The sequence below is a fragment of the Petaurus breviceps genome, unplaced genomic scaffold, assembly GCF_028583685.1.
Source record: "Petaurus breviceps papuanus isolate PSGF00001 unplaced genomic scaffold, PetGlider_PUasm1.0 90849, whole genome shotgun sequence".
Classification (NCBI taxonomy): domain Eukaryota; kingdom Metazoa; phylum Chordata; class Mammalia; order Diprotodontia; family Petauridae; genus Petaurus; species Petaurus breviceps.
Genome location: NW_027187361.1, coordinates 17,195,625 through 17,221,692, shown reverse-complemented (window position 1 = coordinate 17,221,692; position 26,068 = coordinate 17,195,625). Strand labels below are relative to the sequence as shown.

At 40.5% G+C, this 26,068-nt stretch overlaps 1 protein-coding gene and 1 long non-coding RNA gene across 2 annotated transcripts in view; one reads left to right on the top strand and one right to left on the bottom strand.

The window, feature by feature from the left end:
• SLC9A7 (solute carrier family 9 member A7) overlaps window positions 1-16,438 on the bottom strand; it is a 193,044-nt gene extending 176,606 nt beyond the window's left edge. Inside the window, exon 1 of the mRNA XM_069072933.1 lies at window positions 15,964-16,438. Within this exon, the coding sequence (XP_068929034.1) occupies window positions 15,964-16,252 (289 nt within the window). The 5' untranslated portion in view covers window positions 16,253-16,438. The remainder of the gene's footprint in view (window positions 1-15,963) is intronic.
• A 169-nt stretch (window positions 16,439-16,607) lies between these two features.
• LOC138149861 (uncharacterized) lies at window positions 16,608-22,802 on the top strand. The gene is made up of 3 exons (XR_011165444.1): window positions 16,608-16,817; window positions 17,676-17,774; window positions 22,550-22,802. It is a non-coding gene; the product is annotated as an uncharacterized lncRNA (long non-coding RNA).
• The last annotated feature ends 3,266 nt before the right edge of the window (window positions 22,803-26,068 follow it).

The window sequence follows — 26,068 nt, the reverse complement described above, 5'->3', positions numbered from 1 at the left end:
AAGGTAAGGGAAAAACTGTTTGGAGGATCCGAAGGCAGCATTAAGTGGCAGCATTTTTTTTTGTCATGCGCAGGCCTGTAAAGTTTGGGCTATCTCAAATATTTGGAGTTATCTCAAAAATTTGGGTTTGGTGACCATCTTTCTCTAGATCAGAAAAGTATCTGGTAAGAGAAAGCACCATACTGCTTAGTGTAAAGAAACCTAGCTTCTGCACAAGTCAGGAGACCTGGGTTTGAATCCACATTCTATTTAATGTCTCTGTGCCTCAGCTCCCTCATCTGCAAAAAGAGAGAATGCTATTTTCTTCATAATTGTTGGTGAAAATGACCTTCTAGACTTAAAACTGCTATACAAATGTGAGCAATTATTACTTTAGTTTTCTAAGAGAGATTGGAGGTGGGGCTACATCTAGGTGGCACAGTGAATAGGGTATGGATCCTGGAGTCAGGAGGACCTGAGTTCAAATCTGGCCTCAGACACATAACACTTACTAGCTGTGTGACCTTGGGCAAGTCACTTAGTTCCAATTACCCTGCTTTCTCCCCCTCCAAAAAAAGACAAAAGAGAGAGATGGGAAGGGGACACAAAGCGAACAAATTTTAAAAAATTGATTTTGCTAAAGCTTATATCACATTTTATTTTTGTTTTCAGTTCACAAGGTGATACTCTGGGTTACACAGTTTTCTTCTGAGCTCAGTTCCATACTTTTTTTGTGTGTTTAAGGGCTAAATAGTTAAAAAAAATACCTACTAGTCAGGAGAAGCAGCACACAGAACAGTGGATAGAAAGCCTGCCTCAGTCAGAAGAACTGGGTTCAAATCCTGCCTCTAACACATATTAGCCATGTGACCCTGGCCAAATAGCTTAAGCTTGGGGAGGGGGCCGCAGAACTCAGGGAACAACAAGCATTTATTAAGCACCAACTGTGTGCCACATCCTGTGCTAAGCACTTTACAATTCTCTCATTTGATCCTCACCACAGCCCTGGGAGGTGGGTGCTATTATCCCCATTTTATAATTGCAGAAACTGAGGCACAGAAAAGTTAAGTGACTTTTCCAGTATCTCACCAGTAATAAGGGCCTGAAGATGGGTTTCAACTCAGGTCTTCCTGACTCTAGGTCCATCACTCCATGTACTAAGCAATGCAGCCGTACTTTGTCAATTATTTAAGACCATAAGTTGTTGAGCAGGTGCACTCATAGAGATAATTTCCTCGCTAGAAGATTCTTATGCCAATAAAGTCACAGGTCCAGCAAAAGAAAGAGGGAGAGAGAGAAAGAATAAAAGGGAGAGGAAGAAAGGAAGGAAAAAAGGGAGATAAGAAGGGAGGGAAAAAGAAGGAAGGGAAAAACCCACAACCACCAGTCAAAAAAAATCAGACTCCATAATGGCCTAAGATCCTTGTTGATATAAAAGATTTCATGAAGTGAGCAAGGGTTCTTTGTGAACTGCGTCCTACATCTGCAATATCTAGAGATACCTTGGAAGGTTCTACTTAAGTCTGGTAACAGAAGGCAGTGATACATATAGTGAATCAGGAGTCCAGTCTAAAGCTGACACAAATGGTGTGACTTGCAGAAAAATAAATCATTTAGCCTCTGTGGGCCTTGCATTCTTTATCCATGAATGAGGAGATCAATAAGTCAACTGTATTTATTAAGCATATACTACTGCTAGTGGGTAGGGTCCAAGCACAATGAATGAAACAATCCCTACCAGCAAAGAGCTTACATTACAATATGTATAGATAGATACACCACAAATAGAAAATGAAAATCAATCGATAAACATTTATTAAGCACCACTAAGTCTGTATCCCAAAGAGATGATAAAAAAGGGAAAAGGACCTACATGTACAAAAATATTTGTAGCAGCTCTTTTTGTGGTGAACAAGAATTGGAAATTGAGGGGATGCCCATCAATTGGGGAATGGCTGAATAAACTGTGGTATATGAATGTAATAGAATACTACTGTTCAAAAAGAGATAATGAGCAGGAGGATTTCAGAAAAGCCTGGAAGGACTTCTATGAACTGATGCAAAGTGAAATGAACAGAACCAAGAGAACATCATACACAGTAACAGCAACACTGTGTGATGATCAACGATGACAGACTTGGTCCTTCTCAGCAATCCAATGATCCAAGACAATTACAAAGGACTCATAATGGAAAATGCTATCCACATCCAGAGGAAGAACTGATGTACTCTGAATGTAGATCAAAGCACATACCATTTTCACTTTATTTTTGTGTGTGTGGTATTAAGTGCCTATACTGTGTGCCAAGCACTGTGTTAAACTTGGGCTACTATATATATATATGTATATTACATATGTGCATATATACATACGTTTTAATACACAATGTATATATTTACACACATATATTATATGTTATATATAATATATATGGTACTTTGGGAGGGAGGGTATTAGCTAATAAGTAAAATGTGGATTCAAACCCACAGAAGTTTGGGAGGGAGTGTCCACCCTCCAAAACTACCTTGCATATTTTTGTATTTCCAAAGTTCCTTTCAGATTCTAAAATTTTATCAACTTTGAGAAGTTTTCCACTATTTTTAAGATGAGGTAACTATAACAGCTCAGAAAGGTAAAATTTCTCTTTTTTTAACCTAACAGTCTTCTTCTTAAGGAGAACTAAGGGATTCTGGAATAGGTCCTTCCTTAGGAGACCAGGTTTTGAAAGACTCATTGAATTTTTATAGTTATACAAAAACTTAACTTGGATGATCCTTGATCTAGACTACTCTTCAAGGATAGGACTATCTTTGAGTGTATTTAGGTGACACTTGATGTTCAACTAAGAGTCTGGAGAAAGATGGCATCTCTGAATTAGTGGCTGAACAGCTTTAATTCAATTTTCAAAAAACATTTTCCAAAACATACTGCACGTAAGGTTAACCTCATATTCAATCTCAACAGAAGAATCATCATAGTATAATAGACAGAAGACCCATATTCTAGTCCCAGCTCTGCCATTGTGGCACAACCATTGTCACTAAGTAGAAATGGATGTGGAGTAAGAGGCTATCATTTTAAATTCCTGATCTCTTACTGCCTGTGTAACACCAGGTAAGTCACTTAATCTTAGCAGGACTCAGTTTCCACAGGGGTAAAATGAAGAAGGTATTGATTAGATGATAGCCAAGATCCCTTCAAGGTCTAATGATCTGTAGATGATATTTCTATCATGAAAGTCAAGGGCATTTTTTAAACTTTGTCTGTGGACAAAGTATTTTAACTGTGAAGAATATAGAGATTTTGTTTGAAGTTAGATTGTTACAAAATTTATAGTCAAAGACTGCCTACATGCTAATCATTTTTTCCTTTTTTTTTTTTTGGAGGGGGGAAAGGCAAGGCAATTGGGGTTAAGTGACTTGTCCAAGGTCACACAGAGTAAGTGTGTCAAATGTCTGAGGCTGGATTTGAACTCGGGTCCTCCTGACTCCAGGGTTGGTGCTCTATTCACTGTGCCACCTGGCTGCCCCATGTTAATCATTTTTCAATCAACTCACAATAATATTTCTAGGCTTCTCCCCTTCCCCTCTTCTGGTACTCTTACTCTTAAACTGCATGCTTGGAAAATACAGATAAATATCAACCATCCAAAGACTTTTCTTACTCTAGTTTAGGACTCCCTCAGTTATCATACCACTTCTCCTGATAAGAGGGCGAGAAGAAGAAAGCTTGCTTTCATCAGCGGAGTGGAATATGAAGGAGTTGGAATGATTAACTTCAGCACAATGAATAAGGGAATTGTCCCATTCTGATGGCAGTATACTTTGTGATGTGTTTATGCTAGCAAAGAATTAAATACTGGCAACAAAGCCGTATAACCGAGTCTGCTGGTGACTGGAAGGCATCCTTGTGAAGGGTGATGATCAGCTATGACAGACCCATATTAAAATGTTTGCCTAACACCAGGAGCTCATGTGACATTGGATATGCTCCATGGGAAAAACAAGCATTATGATCAGCATAAACAGAAACTGGGATATCCATAAGTGGCCTCCATAAGGATGGGAGCCATATGTTCCAGCACATGCCATGGCAGTAGGTGCTAAATAAAGACCTAATAAACTTGGGGTACAGTGCTAACAATAAAGAGCTCTCGTTTGAAAGTTTAAGCTTCGAGAAAAAAATAACCTAATGGCAATCTTGGATTGACATGTTAAAATAACAGAACACTTTACAAAATAAACTTTGTGAGGAAGATTAACATGTGGTAGCCATTGAGTACAGTTTCTTAAGATCACAGATTAAGATTTTAGAAGTCACTTAATCCAACTCCCTTCATTTTACAGAGGGAGAGAGTGGGACTCACCGAAGACAGGGCCACAAAGAACCATAGAGTTCACAGGTGGGTCTTGCTGGGAACACCTTCTTCCAGTACCAAAATGCACTTGGGGATGAGGGATGGACTTGGTTTAATTGAATTCTCAAAAGCAGGTCCTGTAGGGAGACCTCATGAGTTCATCTGTGAGATTCTGAGGATTTCTGGCAGCCGTGCCATTCCAAGCAGGTAGGACAGTATTCAGTCATCCATTTTGACCACACCTTGCCTGGCACTGCCCTTGCCTGGCGCTTTCCATTTCTTCTTCTCAAAGCTGGTGTACACCTTCTTGTTGATACTTTGACCAATATGCCTCCATTTTCACCCACTGATGAAAGTCATTAGCTTTAATGTCAACAGCAATGCTTATGTTTCTATACACACAGAGGTAACAAAACATACCTGTTTTGGAAACAGCTTTTGGCAACTCTCATGAAACAAACTTGAAGCTGCCTCTGACCTTGTACTTTGCCACTGCCCACCTTAATATCCCTACAGTTTTCCCACTCATCCAGTGGGTTCCCTAAAACAATACTACTCTATTTCTGGGCAACAAAAGAAACCTTTTCAAGAAATATTAAGTGGCAGGAGAGATAAAGTAGAGAACAGCTAAAGAAACCCAATTGTATTTTATTATAAAATAGCTCCACTTATTAGAACAAATAATCTCATTTTCTATTTTTTAAAAACATCCTTTACTGAAGGCTTTATCTCATTTGATATTCACAAACATCTTGTGAGGTAACAGAGGGCTGGTTATCATCATTCCCACTTCACAGATGTGAAAATCAAGGCTGTGAAGTAGGTTGACAGATTTGCCCAAAGCCATCCTGCTAGTATAGAGCAGAGCTAAAACTCAGACTCAAGTGTTTGGGCTTTTAATGCAGGGTTCTTTGTACCACATCAGCTGTCAATCTGATGATATTTACTAGGCTTCTCTCCCCTATAGGAGCTAGAAAATTAATACAGTTAGCATTTACACAGCAGTTCACACAAGCAATTTTGTGTAACACTAAGAATATAGCTACAGGCACTCAATGTATTTAAATAGTCTTCTCTTTTGCCTAAATATCTATTATATTCTCAGAGACAGATCATCTTAGAGCTAGGAGTTACCTTGGAAATCAACGAGTCTACCTTTCCCTCTGTTCTCAGTTCAAAAGCAAAAAACAAACCTTTCAAGCTAGTTTCCTAAATCCTTCTCATTAATTTCTATTTGAAAAACTGCAACTTATACCTACCTCTGTACCCTAGACAAGCTAGTTTGATTCTACAGTGTATAAACACAACACCACACAGCATTGCTTGCATCGTTAGCCTTCCCACTGGAAATTGGAGCTGAGAAAGAGAAAAAAGCAAGGAAGGGCCGCTGAACATGATTTCCTATGCTTGCAAACCCAACTAAGCTAAACCAACGAAGCTGATGAGGAACTAGAAGTCCATTCGATAGTAACCACATAGCTATATTTTCCCCTTCTGATAACACGAGGGATTGTTAGCAGGTTAGTCAATCCTCATTTGAAGCCTTAATCTCTGTCAGCAAAGTCATGGAATGAAAGCCAACCCCCTGATTACTTCATTTTGGCAGAGTTCATTTTCTGGCTAAAAAAGGGACAAGTGATTCAAATCTCGATGGGTCCCTTCTGTCCCATTACCCATCTTCGTTCCACTCTAGCCCCCACACAAGTGCATTCTTTTTATTTACAGTTATGTCCTAAAGCTTGTAACAAGGAGGAGACCAGAGCAAGGTCAAAACACCTCTCTATTTTATTTGACTAAATTCATGCTCTAATCATTTTTAATTCAAAGCAGGTCTAGCCCTTCACTCTGTTTATGTGTTTGAGGGCTAAGAACTGGAAGAGGGTATTCCTATCAGCAGAAAATTAGGGAGTATAGGCCAGTATGGAAAATACCTAGTTCTAAGAACTGGGCAGATGGGCTTGATTTGGGGCCTGATTCTACCTCTCAACTCCCCCAAAATTCTTGTTGGTGTCTGACCCCCAAAAGAAATCCATTTGACTCAGACCTCTCAAGAACAGCCCAGAATCTTCTGAATCTCTAGACAAGAAAATCAGAGAAGGGGGAAGTTCCTATCCACAAACAGCACAAAATGAAACCATATGTAAAACCTTTAAAAAGATAAAAGCAGCTCATTTACTACATACAATATATTGCAATTAAAGAAAAAGTAAAAGAGTTGTCCCCATTTTATAGATGAGGCAGAATCAAGGTTAAATGCTTTACATAAGGCCACCTATGGTGGATGGAGTTAGTGGTCAAATCCAAGTCTCCACTCCAGCTGAATATTTCTTTGAATTCCTAAGCTGTGAATTCAGAAACTGCAAGAACAAGGCTTTAAATCATCCTTAACCTTAAAACCCTAAACCTCAAATCATCCTTAACGTCTAACAATGGTTTGCATACATAGGCCCTTAATAAATGCTTACCAATAACTCTTTTCAGCAATGCAAGGACCTAAAACAATTCCAAAGGACACAAGATGGAAAATGCCGATCACATCCAGAGAAAGACCTATGCAGTCTGAATGCAGATCAAAGAGGACAATTTTCTTTTTTTGTTTTGTTTTATTTTTTTTTCTTTTTCATGGTTTTCCCCCATTTGTTATAATTCTTCTATGCAACATGACTGACGTGAAAATGTGTTTAATAGGAAAGTATGTGTAGAGCCCATAATCAGATTGCAAACTGTCTTGGAGAGGGAGGGGGAGAAAATTTAAAACTTACGGAAAGTGAAAGTTGAAAACTAAAAATAAAAAATTTAATTTAAAATATAAATAAATGCTTACCAAATGACAGACTACATCTAACAACTATAATCCTCACTTTTTTCTAAGCATGATGTATTGCTTCCTTTGGTGGAAGACTGGCGAATAGGATTGAGGAAGAGGGAAAGAATGTTAGGATGCAAGGGGACAGGGATAAAATACATTACAGTTGAATAGCATTAGACTAAACTTGGCATGTGATCGCTAACACTTAAATTAGAAGTCACCTTTTGGTGGCAAAGAACTGGACATGGCAGTGATGCCCATCAATTAGGGAATGGCTGAACAAGCTTGGTACATGGCTGTGATGGAATACTACTGTGTTACAAATGATGAGCTCAATGGTTTCAGAAAAAAAAAACATGGAAAGACGCACAAAATAAGGAAAAGAAAAACAAGCAGAACCAAGACAACATGGTACATAGTACAGTGATGCTGTTTTAAAATTGACTAAGTTATATTGTCTATTATAAATATCCAAATTAACTATGAAGAAAGACGATATCTACATCTAGAGAAAGAAGTGATAGGGGCCGCTAGGTGGCTCAGTGAATAGAGCACCAGCCCTGGAGTCAAGAGGACCTGAGTTCGAATCCGGCCTCAGATACTTAACACACTAGCTGTGTGATCTTGGGCAAGTCACTTACCCCCAAGTGTCCTGCCCTCCCCCCTCCAAAAAGCAATAAAAAATAAAGAACTGATAAATAGAAATATGTATAGAATAATTTTACATATCTATCCATTTGTATCTAATGGTAGGTATTTCTAGGGCAGGGGGGAGAGAGAAGAAAAAAATTTTTATGAAAATTTTGTCACATATTTGAAAATACAGCAAGTTGTGCATAGTAGATTTGCAGTTTCATGTAGTCATATTTTTTATTGTATTATGCGATGGAAATGCTTGTTTTATTCCATAAATTAAAAATAAAATTGAAAAACAAAGTAACCTAACAACTATTCACTGTTCTTGGTCATATCGAGCGCTAATTTACATAATTCCAGAGCAGTAACATTTTTAGAAGATTAGTTCTCAAGAGAATTTGTATCTCTCTGGGATTATTCCATGATTAGAGTCAACTTGTAACCTGTCAGATATGTGGCTGTGGTTCTCCTACTGAGATTCTGGTGTCCAAAAAGAAAACTTGACCCGCTAGAAAAACGACCACATAGATCACTTACCACAAGCAAAAAAATATTTTAGGTTCTGGGGATAAGAAGATATCTTATGGTGGAACCACAGCACCCCTGCCATCAAGAGGTACAGAGTGTATGTAGTACAAGGTATCATAAATTATAATAATGAAAGGTAGAGTATAATTGGGGCAGGTGGGTGGCACACAAGATAGAATGCCAGGCCTGGAGTCAGGAAGACTAATCTTTTGAGTTCAAATCTGGCCTCAGACACTTTTTACTAGCTGCGAAAACACGGACAAGTCATTTTTCCCTGTTTGCCTTAGTTTCCTCATCTGTAAATTGAGCTGGAGAAGGAAATGGAAAACCCCTCCAATATCTTTTCCAGGAAAACTCCAAAGGGGGTTACAAAGAGTTGGATACAATTGTAAAATGAGTAAACGACAAAAGCATAAATAAGCAGACTTATTAGATACATAGATACAAGTCAAACAGAATCACTTGAAGTAACATTTCTAGAAGAAGTCAAGAAACAAAAAGTAAAATTATATATTCAAGATGGGATGTCAGTCAAGGGAAAATATGGATAACACTGGAGGAAGTGACGTGGTGTAGTGGGCAAAAACTGGTCTTAAAGACAGAAAAATTGGGTTTGCATTCTGGTTCCAGCATTTATTAGAAGTAAGTCATTTTACCTTTTTGAACCTCAGTTTCCTCAATGGGATAACACTTGCACCATCTGCCTCATAACGGTCAAGGTTAGGAAGTGTTCACTTGTGTCCCATTCTTCATGACTCCATCTGGGGTCTTCTCAAGCAAAGTTACTGTAGTGATTCACCATTTCCTTCTCCAGCTCATTTTACAGATAAAGAAATTGAGGCAAACAGGGTTCAGTGACTTACCCAGGATCACACAGCTAATGTCTGAGGCCAGATATGAAGATGAGGCTTCCTAACTCCAGGTATGGCATTCTATCCATTGCACCACCTAGCTATCCCTATCTAACCATGGATAAGAAAAGTAGAGAATACAAATGTGAGCTACATTTAGATATAAAAGGCACATAAACACCAAAAAATAAAAACCTAAGGAGTATCAATAAATGAGAATACATTTGTTAATCATTAAGCCTTTATTATCGGCCAGGCTCTGTGCTAAGTACCCTAAGTGTACTAGGGATACAAACACAAATAAGAAAGACCACCCCTGACCTCAAGGAGTTGCCACTCTAATAGGGAGGGGACAGCACCTTAAAAAGGATATTGGCTGCAAGTGTGGTATACTGTCAGGAAGCAATAATGTTTGGAAATGGTCAGGAAGTGATGAGGAGTCCTGATTCCCAGCAAGGCAAGGTGAAAGCTTTTGTCTCTGAGCCCAGAGTCCCAGGAACAGAGTCCAAGAATGATGGGGATGGAATGAGGATGACCTGAATGCAGATAGAACAGTTTGGAGATGACTCAGAAGTGGCCTGGGGCAGGCCGGGAGGAAGGGGTGGGATGGGGGTGGCTCAAAGATTTGGATCTTTGCACCAAATAAATATACCTATGTTATTTTTTATTTAAAAATTAAATTAACAGGTTTTACGTGATTACACATATATAACTTATATCAAATTGTTTACCATCTAAGGGAGGGAGGAAGAAAATTTGGAACTTAAAATTTTATTTAAAATTAAAATTTAAAAATTTAAAAATATTTAAAATTTAAAAATTGTCTTTACATGTGATTGGAAAAAATGGTACACTATTTAAAAAAGAAGAAAAAATATTTAAATCAGTTTCAGAAGAATGCTCAGTCAATGCAGATAGAACAGAAATAGTTTCTTTGGTAAGTCAAATCACCCCTGAAGATTAACTTCCCAAAACTCTAACAATATTTCCAAAACACATCATCAATCTTTTAAAAAGGAAGTAAACACGAATTTACTTTTACCATAAAATCCTTTTAAATAAGGCATGAAAATATCCCATATTTTTATAAATTAGTTGCAATGTATAACAAAATTTGTCTTTGATATAAGGAAGTCACATGTAGACATGTTACCAAATGGCCATTGGGTTCTGTAAAACCGTCACGCATTTAAAGTGAAATGTTACAGGGGCCACTTTCATTTCTGTGGACGTGTGTTATAATATGTTCTATGTAGGCAATGGCCAAATCTGACACTTGGGGAAGGGAGGGGTATGGCTGGTTATGATGTGTTAGGGATGTTTTTTGTGACCAATTAATTGGTCAGACCAACCTATAATGATTAGGCTGTTTTCCTATAGCTGACATTTGTCAAGGGTTCTGTGAACAGCTGGTTGGCTCTCTATAACCAGATAATTCTCAGCACACACAAGAAGTTCTATCAAGCAGTCAAACGAACCTGAGACAGACCAAAAATAAGAATTCACTGAGCTGAAGAACAAAATCAAAGTAAGGGTTCTCCCCTAGAAAACTTCATTTTTTGATTAGGCAAGCAAGAGGATCTTTCTGAAATTTCTGTTTGTGGGCCCCAAACTCAAACTCTAGCTACTACATGGATCTATTGATTCCTAATTGCAGATGGCTAGGAATGCAGAGGCAGTGAGGTAGCGGTGGGTAAGCGTCCTGGGCCAGGGAGTCAGGGGGACTCGAGTTCAAATCCAGCCTCAGACACTAGCTATGTAACCCTGAGGTCATTTGACTAATGTTTGCCTTAGTTTGCCTCCCTGTAAAATGGTGAACATGACACCATTTATGTCGTACAGTTGTTGTGAGGATCAAATGAGAAAATATTTCTCAAGTGCTTGGCGCAGTGTCTGGCAAACAGCAGGCATTTAATAAACGCTTGTTCCCTCCATTGATTCCTTGGTACCTACTAACCACACTTTAGTTTTTCATAATAACCATCACACACATCAACATCACACACACACACACGCCCCCCCAATATATAGAATTTAGGGTAGATTAACAACAAACTCATAGTACTAGCCAAAGGGTAATAAGGGGAGGGGTGGCATGATAGTGGATGTTAAACAGGTGGAAAAGGAGGGCAAAAAAGAACCCAATATTCTGGCACCAAATTAGTTGTTATAGAAATATTATGGGGGAAGTGAAACTACAGTATACATGAGTGAAGTTAATTGGACCCAGTCTGTTTATAGCACCTTCCCCTGCCTCAAAAGGGGGACTGGCCCCACTGAAACATTTGCTAATTATACTGCAAAGCATGACTGCCCCAGTGTTAGCACAGCGTTTAATCACCAGACAGTTCTACAATATTTGGAATCTCCCTTCCCTAGCGAAACAAGCAGATGGGCTTGTTTTTCCCCTTATGAGTAAAGTTTAGCTGAAAGTTTCAAGAGAAACAAACCGATATCATCTGTGGTCGCCTTCCTGGCCTTTGGAGATGGATATTCACAGAGTTCTCTGGAATGGGAGTTATTCAGCATGGGTGGGTTGGTCTCAGTATAAGGTACTGGCAGGTGTATCAGCTTACTGTGCTTGGATAGCAAGCACCAGCTGAGACTTTTCATGCCATGAAAACTATTTCTAACACAGGGTACTATAATTTTCTTGTGGGGGGGGGGGGGGGGGGGGGAAGAACTTCCTCATTCTCTACTCCCAATAAAACTCACTAAAGAACAATTTTGGAATTGGTTTCAACAATCCAAACATCACAGAAAGTTGATCTCACTCTAGTATTTAAATAAGTGGGGGTGGTGGGTAGCAAATCTTATACCTTCTTTAGGTGAATCTTGAAGGACAGGCTAATAAGTCCAAAGTTTTGGAGATAGGGGAGGGAGCCACTAGGACTGAAGTTAAAGCCCTCTGCTTTCATCATCATAAAAAGCAGAAGAAATTAGAATACAATTCAATAATCCTATGCACACTGCTCTGTATTAAGCTCTAGCGGTATGAAGGGATTAAAAAAAAAATCCAACAGCCCTTACCCTCAAAGAACTTATATTCCACAAGCAAGATACAAAATGTACAGAGATTTTCTATATGTATATGTACATATGTACGTATGTATGTGTTTGTGTATAAATGTGTATATATTCACATGTACATACACACATCTCCATATAAATAGATCTCTTTATATATACACCAATCCCTTCCACATGCTTTATGTTCCAGTCAATTTTCACAAAATTCTTCATATTTTCCCACCTATGTGCTTTTGCTCATGCTGTCGCCTATGTCTAGAACTCCCACTCAGTCTCTATCTCTGACTTTTAAGAGAAAGTAACTTTAAGTGAGGGAAAGTATACTACCAGCTGGGGGATGGAAGAGAAGAGAAAATCAGGAAAGGTCCAGCATAGGAAGAGCTATCTATCTGTCCTGTGCTTTAAAGGAAACACAGAGATGGCGGTGTGTAAACAATTCATTACAGATATGGAGGATGAACTATGTAAGGGCATGGTCACAGAAGATAAAATGTCCTGCGTGGGCAATGGTCAGCAGACCACTCTGGTTAAATCAGAGGGGAGTAACATAAAATAATACTGGGGAGATGTATAGAATGTTTTAAATGCCAAGCTAAGAAGTTTCTATTTTATCCCAGAAACAATAGTGAGCCATTGAAGATTTTTCAGTAAAAGAATGACATGGTCAGATGTGTGTTTTAGGAATGTCAATTCAGCAGATATGTGAAGGATGGATTGGAGAGGTGAGAAACTAGAAACAAGAAGACATATTCAGAGGATACTATAATTATCCAGGAAAACAGTTACTCCAAGGCAGAAATTTTTGTTGTTCACAGTAGAGACCATTTTTCTGAAAGTTTGATAATTACCATGTTCTCACAAGATATGAGCATTTTGTATAAAATACGGGGCTACAGTGCATTTCCTTTTTAATATCCAGAGAGGGATGTAAACATCATCCATTTCATCAAAGAGAACTAGATTCTAATTTCCCATTGCTAAAACAAGAGAAAGGCAGTTGCGGAAGATTATGCTTTGTTCATACTTCTGAATTGAAAATTTTCATTCTAATACCCGAAACAATTATTTTTCAAGAGAAACTGGATAATTATCCAGTAGAATGACAATGGTTCTGTCTAATACTGTGACGGTTAACAGAAGACAGAACACCTCCGAAAGAGATGTTTTGCCTGTCCTTGTACAGATCCCAACCACGTTCTCACGTCTACAAAAATGCCCGTCCAATGTCACTTCCTGACTGATCACAACACAAATACAAAATGACAGTTAACTAAATTTGTTATCCCAGCCCAGAGCAACAATCATAGGGAAATAGAGACGTGGCAAGTGGATTATAAGGGAGATTCCCACTGTATTCTACTGAAAATTTTGCTTTGTTGCCCCGTTGATGAGGGAGGTTCTCGTGAAATGAATGTTAACAAAATGAACCAGTACGCTGCAGCATGACACCAGGGACTAAAAGCAGGCTGGGATGAGTTTAAAAAACATCAGCAGAGGAAAATTCCACAGCTTAATTGTTTAAAAAAAAAAAAAGCTTTGAAACTCATCTCACTCCTGAGCAGGGAATGCTAACCAGAAAATAAATTAAATCGCTCCCTTATTGTCATCCCTGCACTCACTTCCATATCTATAGGCTTGTGAAACTAATGGAGCTTTTAGCAGGTACTTTACAACTATACAAAGGAGCTGGCCTAGCTGCTGAAGGTAAAAACATTTCTCTCATTACCTACACATAAGAGATAATTTGGTTCACTTGTATTCGGGCTCAGAGACAAAAACAGGTGATCTTGAATGACAGCATGCTCAAATTCTCCTAACACAATTGCCCCAGAAGCCTCCCAGGGACCTGCAATCCACTGCAACAGCCATTAACGGTCTAAGATTCAGACACTAACTCCATACAGCTCAATGGTTAGGCACAGAGTGGCAATGTATATGCCCAGACCTACATTTTTCAGTGTCCTAACTCAGCTTTACATCAGGTCATGTGACATACAAGACCTGGTTGGGCATCTGATTCCACAAAACTGGAGGGTTTGGAAAAGCACCTTCTAACCTTGTCTCTTACAGAATTTCAGCGCAATTGCTTGGTAGCCAATGAGCACTACCTACTTAATACCAGCAAACCAGCAACCCTGGGCTGTCAGCACCAGGGCCAGTGTAAGATTCACATTAAAGTTTCAAAGACCTGCTTTCCATTCTGAGAAGATAGAGAATCTCTGATGGAAACCAAAGGGGGGCTGCTGCAGCTGGAGTATGGCAAAATGTTGTGGAGTCCTTTGTAAACAGTGGTTATGGTCCTATTATAAACTAACTACGTTCTCTGAGATTTTCACTGCATTCAATACAACTGCACAACGTTATAGCGGGTTCTTTGTCTATGATAAGGATCTGGGAGTCAGGAGACCAGAGTTCTAGTCCCTATTCTGCCACTGAACTGTGTATCTGAATTCACATCTCACTGGGATTTAATTTCTCCTCTGCTACTACACAATCCTGCACTGGCAGTCAACCCCACCCTTTCTAAATAAGAGTATCCAGGAGGCACATAAGGAGTTTAAATCACAGCCCTCTTTACCAGACACTTTAAGCAATTAGGAGGGATTTTACAAAGCCTACATAGAGCTAACATATATTTAACGAACACAAAACAGTTTCCCAGCCTGGGCAACGGGAAGAGTATTCTTACTAGTAAGACAAGCTGCCCTATCTCCCAGATCAGGGCCTAACGCTAAGTGGTTTTCTGGAAAAAAAAAAAAAAAAAAAAAAAAAAAAAAAACCACTGGCTGCTACAAATAAGCAATACATTATTACTCCATTATACTGGGTTAGCCCTGCACCAGGACTTTTCGAGCCTACTGTGCAGAAGCCAGTGAAATTCACTTGCTAGATTTCTTCTTCGATCATCTGGTCAGAAGCCTCTCCCTCTTCTTCTCTTCCCCAGGTATACACAGCATGACAAAGGAGACGAACAAGATCCATACGCCTCCCATTCCGTGATCAAAATAACACAAATGAAAAGGAGATGACAGAAACGGACCTCATACTCTCATTAATCTCAGCGAGCTATCATGGATGCGTGCTTCCAGTAGGCCCTACAAGACAAAATCTAGGAGTTCTTGCAATGCAACACTTATTTTCTCATCCCTTACTGTACGTTCACCGTAACCCACCCACCTATTCCCCAGGAGGTGAAGTTTTGGAGAAAAGGGGGCTGCAAAGAAAAGAAGCCACTACTAATTAGGTCATCAAATCCACACCCACACACCCACAGCAGCCAGGGCTGGATCGTCCCTAAGAGACTACAGATAATACTGTCAGACCTCTAAGTGGCAGCCAACTGGGGTGCACCTTTTTTATTTGGGGGCTGCGGAAAGGGAACCGGGGTGATGCAAAGGCAGAAAATCCTCTAAAATGGATGTCCCGGGAAGCGGGCGGGGAGGTGGGGAGGGTTGGGAATCCACCTATGGTCAGAGCAGCGAAGACGGTAAACTCCCTAACCTTAGGCTCAACGTCGTGGCCAGTGTGGGAAATGGAAGAGACGTTTACGAGGGAAAGGACTTGAAAGAAGGGGCGGAGAAGAGCCGAAGCTCAGGGTCCGGCGCACGCCCACGTCCCTCCAGCAGAGGATAGCTAGCTCTCGGAGCCGGGGCCGGGCGAGGGGGGGGCAGCCGCCCCCCCTAGGCGGCAAGAACCAGGGCTGCACGCCCTGCACCCCACCCGGGGCAGGCCGGGACTTCGGGGGCATGGGGGCGGTGCCCGGGGGTCTCACCGTAGATCATAGCCAGGCCGGTCTCGTGCAGGAAGCGCACCCGGCGGTGTTTGAAGAGCCAGATGGTGAGGATGGTGAGGGTGAGGAGCAGGATGAACGTCAGGAGGCTCACGCTGTCCTGCCGGTGGCTCTCCTCCGCCTCCTTCTCGGTGGCTATCTCTTCCATGGCGCCGCTGTCCTCGGCGCGCAGACCCCTGCACGGCTGCAGCAGCAGCAGCAGCAGCCCGGGCAGCAGAGGCGGCGGGGGCCCCGGGCTCGCCCGGAGCGCGGGGCCAAGCGGTGGCACCATGGGCGCGCCGGGTCTGCCTCGGGTCCTGCTCCCACGGCCGCCGCGCAGGCAGCGCTGCGCTCACGCCTCCACCCAGAGGGGATCCCGCTCCCGCTCCCGCTCCCGCTCCAGCTGGGGGGCTGCTGCTGCTGCTCCTGGGGCTGCTCCTGGGGCTGCCGCAGCCCCGCCTCCCGCTGCTGTCACCACCTGGAGAGGGAGGAGGAAGCTCAAGTGCGCAGGATCCCCAAACCCCTCCCACCGCCCCTGCGCCCCGGCTCTGCCCACCCGGCGTGGCCACTCCCGGAGCCCGCGCGCGGCTCGCTCGCTCCGCCTCCTCCCCACCGCGAGCGCGCGGGGGAGCCGGGGAGCCGGGGAGCCGGGGAGCCGGGGAGCCGGGGAGCCGGGGAGCCCCGGTGGGCTCGGCTGAGCTTTCGTCCCGCCGGGCAACGCAACGTGCCTTGTTCCTTCTCGGTCACGGTCATTTAGGCTTCAGATTTCAGGGGATCCCTGCACTTGGGCGGTGAAAAAGAGAATTTACTGCTCCTTCGGTTATGAATGCGGGCAGTATCTAAAGGCTGTGAGCGTAGTAAGTACTAGCTGACTACGAACTGGACTTCGCCAGCCTACACACAAATGGGCCACGGCTTCCTGCTCTCAATCCTTCACGTTAGGGTCTTGCTTCCCGATCCAGGGGTTTGACTCCACTCTTCCCTCCCTTAAAATGGGGGAGGGGGGTAGGATCCCTGTTTGCAAACACTTCATTCTTTCCTGTCCGAGACGTGATGAGATCTTTCGACTTGAAGGGCTGAGACTGGAGCCCTGGCTTCTCTTTCTTGATCTAATTGGTTGTATGACTTTGAAATCTGGGCCTCAGTTTCCACCTCTGTAAAAAAATGGGGGTGGAATGGAAGGAAAGTGCTTAAATATTATGGTCTTTCTACCCTTCCGTTGGTAGCTAGCATTCTAATGATTGTATGGTAGGACTTCATGGAGATCTGCTGGATTCCAAAACCATCCTCAGCTTTTCTTGTCAGGGGCGGGATTTGAACCCATGTTTTCTGATTCCCAAATCCAATACTTTTAGCTACCTCTCAAAGCTGAGGCTGAGAGTTTGGGCTATTGTTGGATAAGATAGAGGTGACTAAAGCAGCATTACCTTAGTGCACGGCGGAGAGTGGAGCAGACATTGGATTTTTAGGTCCCACAAGTTAGAAATCTATTCTTTGCAGCCCGTACCTTCTTTCTGGGGAGCCCTAGGGATATTATGAATCTGCTGAAGATACAGTATCCAAACCCTCAAGACATTTAATATGACCCTTCCTCTTTACCTCACCCTAGGCTATCATTAGCTTCTACCTGCTTTGTAGATCTTTGGGAACAAAGAATCTGCTAAGTCAAATCACAATAAGGTAATATAATATCCCTTGTCTCATAACCCTTCCAGTAGGAGTTGCATTTTAAAGATGGGATTCCAGAAAGAAATCAAAGTTTATCTCAAAGGACTGTGGAATCTGGGGGTCAAAGAAACAGAACTACAGTTTGGGTAAGTAGACAGGCCCTTAGGTTGCATTTTTTTTAATTGACAGAATGAGCTCCAATGATTCTATCCTGAAGGAAGTTTCCACTAATTTAGAGATTTCCTTCTCAGAGTATTCTGATGAGATTAATTACAGTGAAAATATTGAAACAAACCTGATCTTCCAAAATTAACACATTCTCCTCCCAAATCACTTGATATCTTCAACTTTCCCAGATAAGGAAAGTGTCTGAGCAGTCACACAGTTCTGGCTATAATGGCACCCTGAGGCTGTGTAAAACCCTATCTAGTATTTGTGTGTATCTTCCTTTGTTTTGGGTCCTTGCTATCCTCCTGGAAACTTCCAATTACTGATGCTACTTAAACTTGCACTGTCATTTATTGATCTCCAGTTAAATGGGCCAATGTGGGAGAGTTAGTATTTTTTTTTTTTTAAGCAATCGGGGTTAAGTAACTTGCTCAAGTTTACACAGCCAGTTATTACTGGGTGTGGTGCTAAGTATCTGAACCCGGATTTGATCCCCAGGTCATCCTGACACTGGAGCTGGTGCTCTTACTTGCTGTGCTACCTGGTCGACCCGAGAGTTAGTACTTTCTAGAAAGAATTTAGGACCCTAGGGTTGAGGAATTTCCTAACACCCCGAAACCCTACACCATACCATTCAGGAACCCAAGTTCATAAAATCTTCCTACTGAAATTTCAAATGCTAAAATTCTCTTGAATGGTTATTGGAGGTACCATACAAAGATAACTTGATAAAGATTCTGAGAACTGCCCTGAAGCTATGAAAAATATGGATTATTCTTCACACTATAAAAGCTCAAGTTTACAGATTAGTCAATAAACCATTAATTAAGCTCCTATGTACCAAGCACTGTGCTAAACACTGGCAATACCAACAGAGGCACAGGACAGTTTCTGCCTTCAAGGAGATCAAAATCTAATTGGGAATACAAGTTTAGAGATTGACGGGGCACCAGATAGGATGGCCAAGACTTTTCACTGTATCTTAAAGTAAGGAGGGCTAAGGACTACCCCAGAAAGTACAGCTTTCACAGAATCACAAACGATTTGAGCAGGAAGGCTCCTTAGAGATGATCTCTTCATTGCCTTTTTCTACAGATAAAGAAACTAAGGCCAGAAAGACTGATTTGCCAATCTAACGTTAAAAATATCTCAATTACCTCTCCCTTTTCACTATCCTGTGACATTTGCTAGAAATGCTAGTTATAGCAGTAACAAAAGAAAAAGAAATTACAGACATAAACATTGACAGACTGGAAGCTAAACCACAAGGGTTTGTAGATGATAATTTATATAGAAAACCTAGAGAATCGGAAAAGGAATTGTTGACACAAATAACTTCAGTAAAGCAGCAAGATGCAAAATAAATCCACAAAATTGTGCACGTTTCTTTTTTTTAAATTCAACATGTAATTTTATTTTATTTTTTAAATTAAATTTTATGTTTATTTTAGTTTACATCATTCATTTCCACAAGATTTTGAGTTACAAATTTTCTCCCCATCTTTCCCCTACCCACCACCCCACTGAATACCCCCTCCGCCAATCTGCTCTCAACTATATCCTCCTCCATCCCCCCTCATACTTTCCAGCAGGGCAAGATAGATCTCTACGTCCCAGTGCCTATATATCTTATTTCCCAATTTCATGAAAAAAAAAAAACAATATATATTTTTTCTAAACATTTGATTTTAAAACTTTGAATTCCAGATTCTTTCCCTCCTTACCCACTCTTACTGGGAAGATAAGTAATTCAATATAGGTTGTACATGTGTAGCTATGCAAAACATTTCCATAGTAGATATATTACGTAAGACTGACTATATTTCCCTCCCCTCCACCTCGCCTCCCCTCTACCATCCCCACTCTCATCCCCTTCCCCCCTACTCTCCTGTAGGGTGAATACCCTATTTAGTGTGTATGTCATTCCCTCCCTAAGCCAAATTCAATGAGAGTAAGGTTGACTCATTCCCTTTTACCTTCCTGTTCTTCCACTCCATTGTAACAATTTTCCCTTGTCTCTTCTATAGGAGATAATATACCCCATTGTCTCTCCCCATCTCCTCTCATTATAGTCCTCTCTCACCTCTTAATTTCACCTTTTAAGTATCATTCCTTCCTATTAAATTGGTCCTGTGTCCTCTCTCTATGTATACCTGTACACATATACATATACAAACTCACAAATATATTCATATGCCATATACCCTCCTATACAGACATATATGTATATATACATATATATACATTTAAATTCCCTTCAATTATCCCCATACTGAGAAAACTTTGATAAGTCACAATTATTGTTTTTCCATGTAGGAATGCAAATAGTTCAACTTTGATCAGCTCCATATGATTTCTTTTCCCTGTTTACCTTCTCATGCTTCTTTTGCTTCTTGTATCTTAATTTTCTGTTCAACTCTGGTTTTTTCACCAAGAATGCTTGAAAGTCCTCTATTCCACTGAACAACCATATTTTCCCCTGAAACATGATACTCAGTTTTGCTGGGTAGGTGATTCTTGATTTTAATCCCAGCTCCTTTGACCTCCAGAATATCATATTCTGAGACCTTTGATCCCTCTGTGTAGAAGCTGCCAGATCCTGTATTATCCTGATTATGTTTCCACAATATTCAAATTGTTTCTTCCTGGCTGCTTGTAATATTTTCTCCTTGATCTGGGAACTCTGGAACCTGGCTATAATATTCCTAGGAGTTTTCTTTTTGGGATCTTTTTCAGGAGGTGATCGGTGGATTCTTTCAACCTCTATTTTGCCCTCTGGTTCTAAAACATCAGGGCAATTTTCCTTGAGAATTTTTTGAAGGATGGTTTCTAGGTTCTTTTTTTGATCATGGCTTTCAGCTAGTCCAATAATTTTTAAATTATCTCTCCCAGCTCTATTTTCCAGGTCAGTGTTTTTTCCAATGAGATATTTCACATTGCCCTCTATTTTTTCATTTGTTTGGATCTGTTTAACAGCTTCTTGATTTCCCATAAAGTCATTAGCTTCCATTTGCTCCAATCTAATTCTGAAGCAATGATTCTCCTCATTGAGCTTTTGAGATTCTTTTTCCATCTGGAAAATTTGACTCTTTAAGGCATTCTTCTCCTCATTGCCTTTTTGAGCCTCTTTTGCCATTTGAGTTGTTAGTCTATTTTTAAGGTATTATTTTCCTCAGTCAGGCTGTTGACTCTCACTTCATAATTTTGTTGCACCGTTCTCATTTCTCTTCCCAATTTTTCCTTCACTTCTCTTATCTGCTTCTTAAGGTCCTCTATGGCCTGTAACCAGCTCGTATTTTCCTTTGAAGCTTTTGGTGCAGGAGTTCTGACTTCACTGTCATCCTCCTGCTACATGCCTTGATCCCTTTTGTCCCCCAAAAAGGAATCTAAGGTTTGATTGCTGTGCTTGCTTTGCTTCCCTTGCTTGCTTATGTTGCCACTCGACCACTTTACACAAGCTTTTTGCCACAGTAGAGCTTTGCTTTCAGAGAGGAGAGCTTTGTCCCAAATTGCTTGGGTTTTCTCAGCTGCTGGAACTATTAGATGGATGCCCTTTCAGAAGCCTCCACTGGCTTTGGCACACTGTTCACATACCCCAGGACCTCCACCCTAAACAGTGATCCAGATCCAAGCAGGTTAAAGCAAGTGTGATTGCCCCTTAGTCTGGACACTTGGTCCCCCTACACTCTGCAGTCCAGGAGCTCTAAAGCAGCCATACAGTGGCTGCACGGCTGCTGCACCTCAGCCACTCTCCCCGGGGGCAGAGGCTGGACTGAACTGCCTGTTCCCAAAGTCCACTGACCTCTCACTTTGTCTTTGGCATTCATGGGTTGATCATTCTGGAAACCACCACAGCTGCTGGTGGTTCACTCTCCAGATGTCTCTCTAGCCCCGGCTGGTCGGACCACCCTGAGGCTAAAACCTCGGACTCACACAGGGCTGGGTTCGGGGCCCTGCATGGACTCTTCCTACCCACCTGCTGGGCTGTCTTCAGTGCGTGGTTAGTTTCTCTCTGTCACTTTGTGAGTTCTCTAGTTCTAAAGTTTGTTTGGAATCATTTTTTGCATGTATTGGAGGAAGAAGAAGTGGGAGCCCCGCATAAGTCCTGTTTCTACTCCACCATCTTCAATTGTGCACATTTCAATATAACAACAATGAAATCCAGAAGGAAATAATGGAAAGAGAAATTCCATTCAAAATGCCTACAAAATGAATTAAATAACTGGTAGTCAATTTACCAAGATACACTCAAGACATAGAAATACAATTGCAAAAAAGATTTAAAGAAAAGTTAAAATACCACACAAATTAATTTATATATTTGGTGCTATACCATTCAATTGCTTAACCATTTTGGAAAACAATTTGGTATTATCCTAAAAATCCTTTTGTAAATCATTGTTACAAGGGAAAGGATTCTGGAGAAGGGAGAAGAATTAAATTTTTTTAGAAATAGTGTAATATAAAAGCCAAAGGCAATCATAAAAAATTTTGATATCTGTATATTAGTTTAAAATGGTGGACAGATCCATTAATATGGCATTAAAAGATCATTATATTTTATATTATATATTCCCATTGTATTCTTGATTAATCACAAAGAAACATAAAACATTAAATCATATATATATATACATATATATATATATATTAACCATTATCACTCCTCCACTTTTCTCCTAATCATGAACTCCTATGGGTCAACTTTAACTTGAAATTCTTAAGTCTTCCTCTGAACTGTCTCTCATTTTAGCTCAGATTCAAGATTAAGGCCGATTAACCTGTGACTGCTTGACAAAATGGGTCTACTGGAGAAGGAAATGGCAAACCACTCCAGTATCTTTACCAAGAAAATCCCAAATGAGGTTATGAAGTTTTGAACTGAACCACAACAAGATTAAAGCTTCACAAAAACCCCTAAAATGTTATGCCCTTTCTCTGTTAAAACTTCAAGCTTCCCTAAAATTCACATGTAATACCAATTGCCCTGCCTCCTATTTTTTAAGATAAAATCTCATTTGTTAAAATATTTTATGGAGTCTTTTGCTTTTACTTTTAGTTTCTGGGCAACACATCTGTTTCACTTTCTTATCCAGTCTTTAATATTTCCAGAGTGTAAATCAGTTTATGCTCTTAGGTCTATCAAGGCTAGGAACCCATTTTCTGGATATTATTTACATAGCCATTTTATCTCTGTTTGATCACAGAAGAGTCATCTTCTTACATATCAGATAGACTATGGGAAATAATGATTTGTTGAATGTTTTTTCTTGTAAATCAAGACATTGTGAACTCATTTTTGAGAACTGGTGTGTAATAATTAATTGTTAGACATATAACAAAGGAAGGTCTGTGAGAACCAAAGGCCCTATATGAACCAAGTTCTTTATAAGAACTAGAAGGAAGATAGATACCATTTGGTTGGGGAAAGGCTAAACAAATTGTGCTATACAAATGTAATAGAATATGATTCTGAGTAAAAAATTATGTATATGGTGAATACATAGGAACATGGGAAGACTTATATGAATTGGTAAAAAGTGAAGTAAACTGAACAAGGAAACTAACATAAACAATGACAACAATGTAAATGGAAAGAAAGAAAAAACCAAACATTTATTAAGCACCTACTATATGTCAGGTCCGGTACTAAGCAGTTTACTAATATTATCTTGTCTGATAATAACCCAGTGAGGTTAGATTATTACCCCCATTTTACAGTTGAAAAATACTGAGGTAGTTCAGTGACATGCCCAGGGTCACCCAGATTTGAATTCTGATCTTCCTGACTCCAGATTCAGCACCCTATCCACTCTATCACCTATTTACTTCTAGATCATTATCAACAAAATAATTACAATATGGCCAATATGTAAATATGTCTTGCATGATTTCACATGTATAATTGATATTATTTTGCTGGCCTCAGTGGGTGGGAGAGAGAGAGAGAATTTGGAACTCAATTTAAAAGAAAAGAATGTTAAAAATAAACAGTACATTTTTTACAAACAAAAATAAAAACAGGGAAAAAATAATCATAACTGAAAGGATCAAAAGAATAATCACCAAGTTTGTCCCTAAAGGAGAAACATGAGTATCTCTTCCTACTTTTTGTAGAGGTGGGGTGTGCGGTGGTGAAATATTTGATATTAGAAATTTTTGATGTGTGGATAAGTTTTGTTGAATTTTTCCCCTCCTTTTTATTCTTTGGTAGAAGCAATTTCTCTGGGGGGGGGGGGAAAGGGGGTGGAATCAAGATGGTGGAGTAGAAACAGGATTTCCACATGGCTCCTGCTTCCACCTCTTCCAATTCATGTAAAAAATGACTCTAAACAAAATTTGGAGCTACAGAACCTTCAAAATGACAGAGAGAAGCTAAATTCCTGCTGAAGAAGGTCTGACAGGCTTGTGGGAAGGGGCCAGCACAGAGCTCTGAGAGCCATGCCCAGCCCCGTGTGAGCTGGAAGTTTTAGCCCAAGGGTGGCCACAACCAGTCGCAGGCTAGAGGGACTTCATATCAGCAGCAGCTGTGGCAGTTTCCAGAATTATCAACCTATAGATGCCAAAGACAAAATGAGAGGTCAGTGTAGACTTTGCAGGAACAGGGAGTTTGGGGTGTTGTCCGGCCTTCACCCCCTAGAGGGAGAAGTGGCAAAGGCACCACTACCGTGTAGCCGTTGCCTCATGGCTGCTTCAGAGCTCCTGGCCTGCAGATTGTAGGGAGACCAAGTGACCATTCTGAGGGGTAATTGCTCTTGCTTTAACCTGCTTGGATCTGGATCACTGTCTAGGGTGGGGGTCCTGGGGTACATGACAAGTTTGCCATAGTGTGTGGAGGCTTCAGAGAGGGCAGCCAACTAATAGCTTCAGCAGCTGAGAAAACCCCAGCTATTGAGACAAAGCTCCCATTCCTGGTAGCAGAGTCCCACTGTGGCAAAAAGCTCAGAAGTCAAGTAATTGAGTGGCAACATGAGCAAGCCCAGTAAGCAAAGCAAACAGAGCAATCTGACTTTACACTCATACCTTGAGGACAAAAAGGACCAAAGCATGGAACAGGAGGAAGACATCAAAGTCAGAACCCCTGCACAAAAAGCTTCCAAGAAAAATATTAGCTGATTACAGGCCATAGGGGAGCTTAAGAAGGATTTTGAAAACCAAATAAGAGAAGTGGAGGAAAAATTGGGAAGAGAAATGAGAAAGATGCAAGAAAATCATGAAATGAGAGTCAACAACCTGACTGAAAAAACCTTAAGAAATTGAATAACTCAAATGGCAAAAGCGGCTCAAAAAGGCAATGAGGAGAAGAATGCCTTAAAGAGTCAAATTTTCCAGATGGAAAAAGAATCTCAAAAGCTCACTGAAGAGAATCATTGCTTCAGAATTTGATTGGAGCAAATGGAAGTTGGTGACTTTATTAGAAATCAAGATACTCAAGATACTTAAACAGATCCAAACAAATGAAAAAATAGAAGGCAATGTGAAATATCTCTAGAAAATAGAGCCGGGAGAGATAATTTAAAAATTATTGGACTACCTGAAAGCCATGATCCAAAAAAGAACCTAGAAACCATCCTTCAAGAAATTCTCAAGGAAAATTGCCCTGATATTTTAGAACCAGAGGACAAAATAGAGGTTGAAAGAATCCACCAATCACCTCCTGAAAAAGATCCCAAAAAGAAAACTCCTAGGAATATTATAGCCAGGTTCCAGAATTTCCCAGATCAAGGAGAAAATATTACAAGAAGCAATTGCTCTCTGGGAGGTGGGGGTGGGGGGAGGAGCAGAGTATTTGTTGCTACATTGGGAAATGTAGGTGATATAAAAACAAAATATATTTAGCATTAATTATTAGTATGAGACATGAAGGGCACTTGTTTATAACAATTGCTGGAATTTCATTGCTACTCCACAATTCTTCTATTCCTTTCTGTTATTAGCATTTTCCTATGTCATTCTTCCAGCCCCCATCCAACCTTTCCTTTCTTCATGTCTCATCCTCATTTTAATTGCTAGGCCTTAAACTTACAGAAAATAATTTAATTTCTTGCTGCACTGAGAAGATTGAGACAATCCTACAGGAACACCCTTAATTTTTCTCCTTTGATTCTGAAAATTTCTTAGTGTCATCACTCTTTCCCTCTTTCCTCCCTTAGATCTCAGAGGAAGAGGTATTCCTCCCTGCAAAAGCTAATCCTTCTACTTCTTCCCACAATCCCATCTCCTTTTCTGCATTTTCCCCTGACCTAGGCATTCCCCTTCTATACATTTTTAA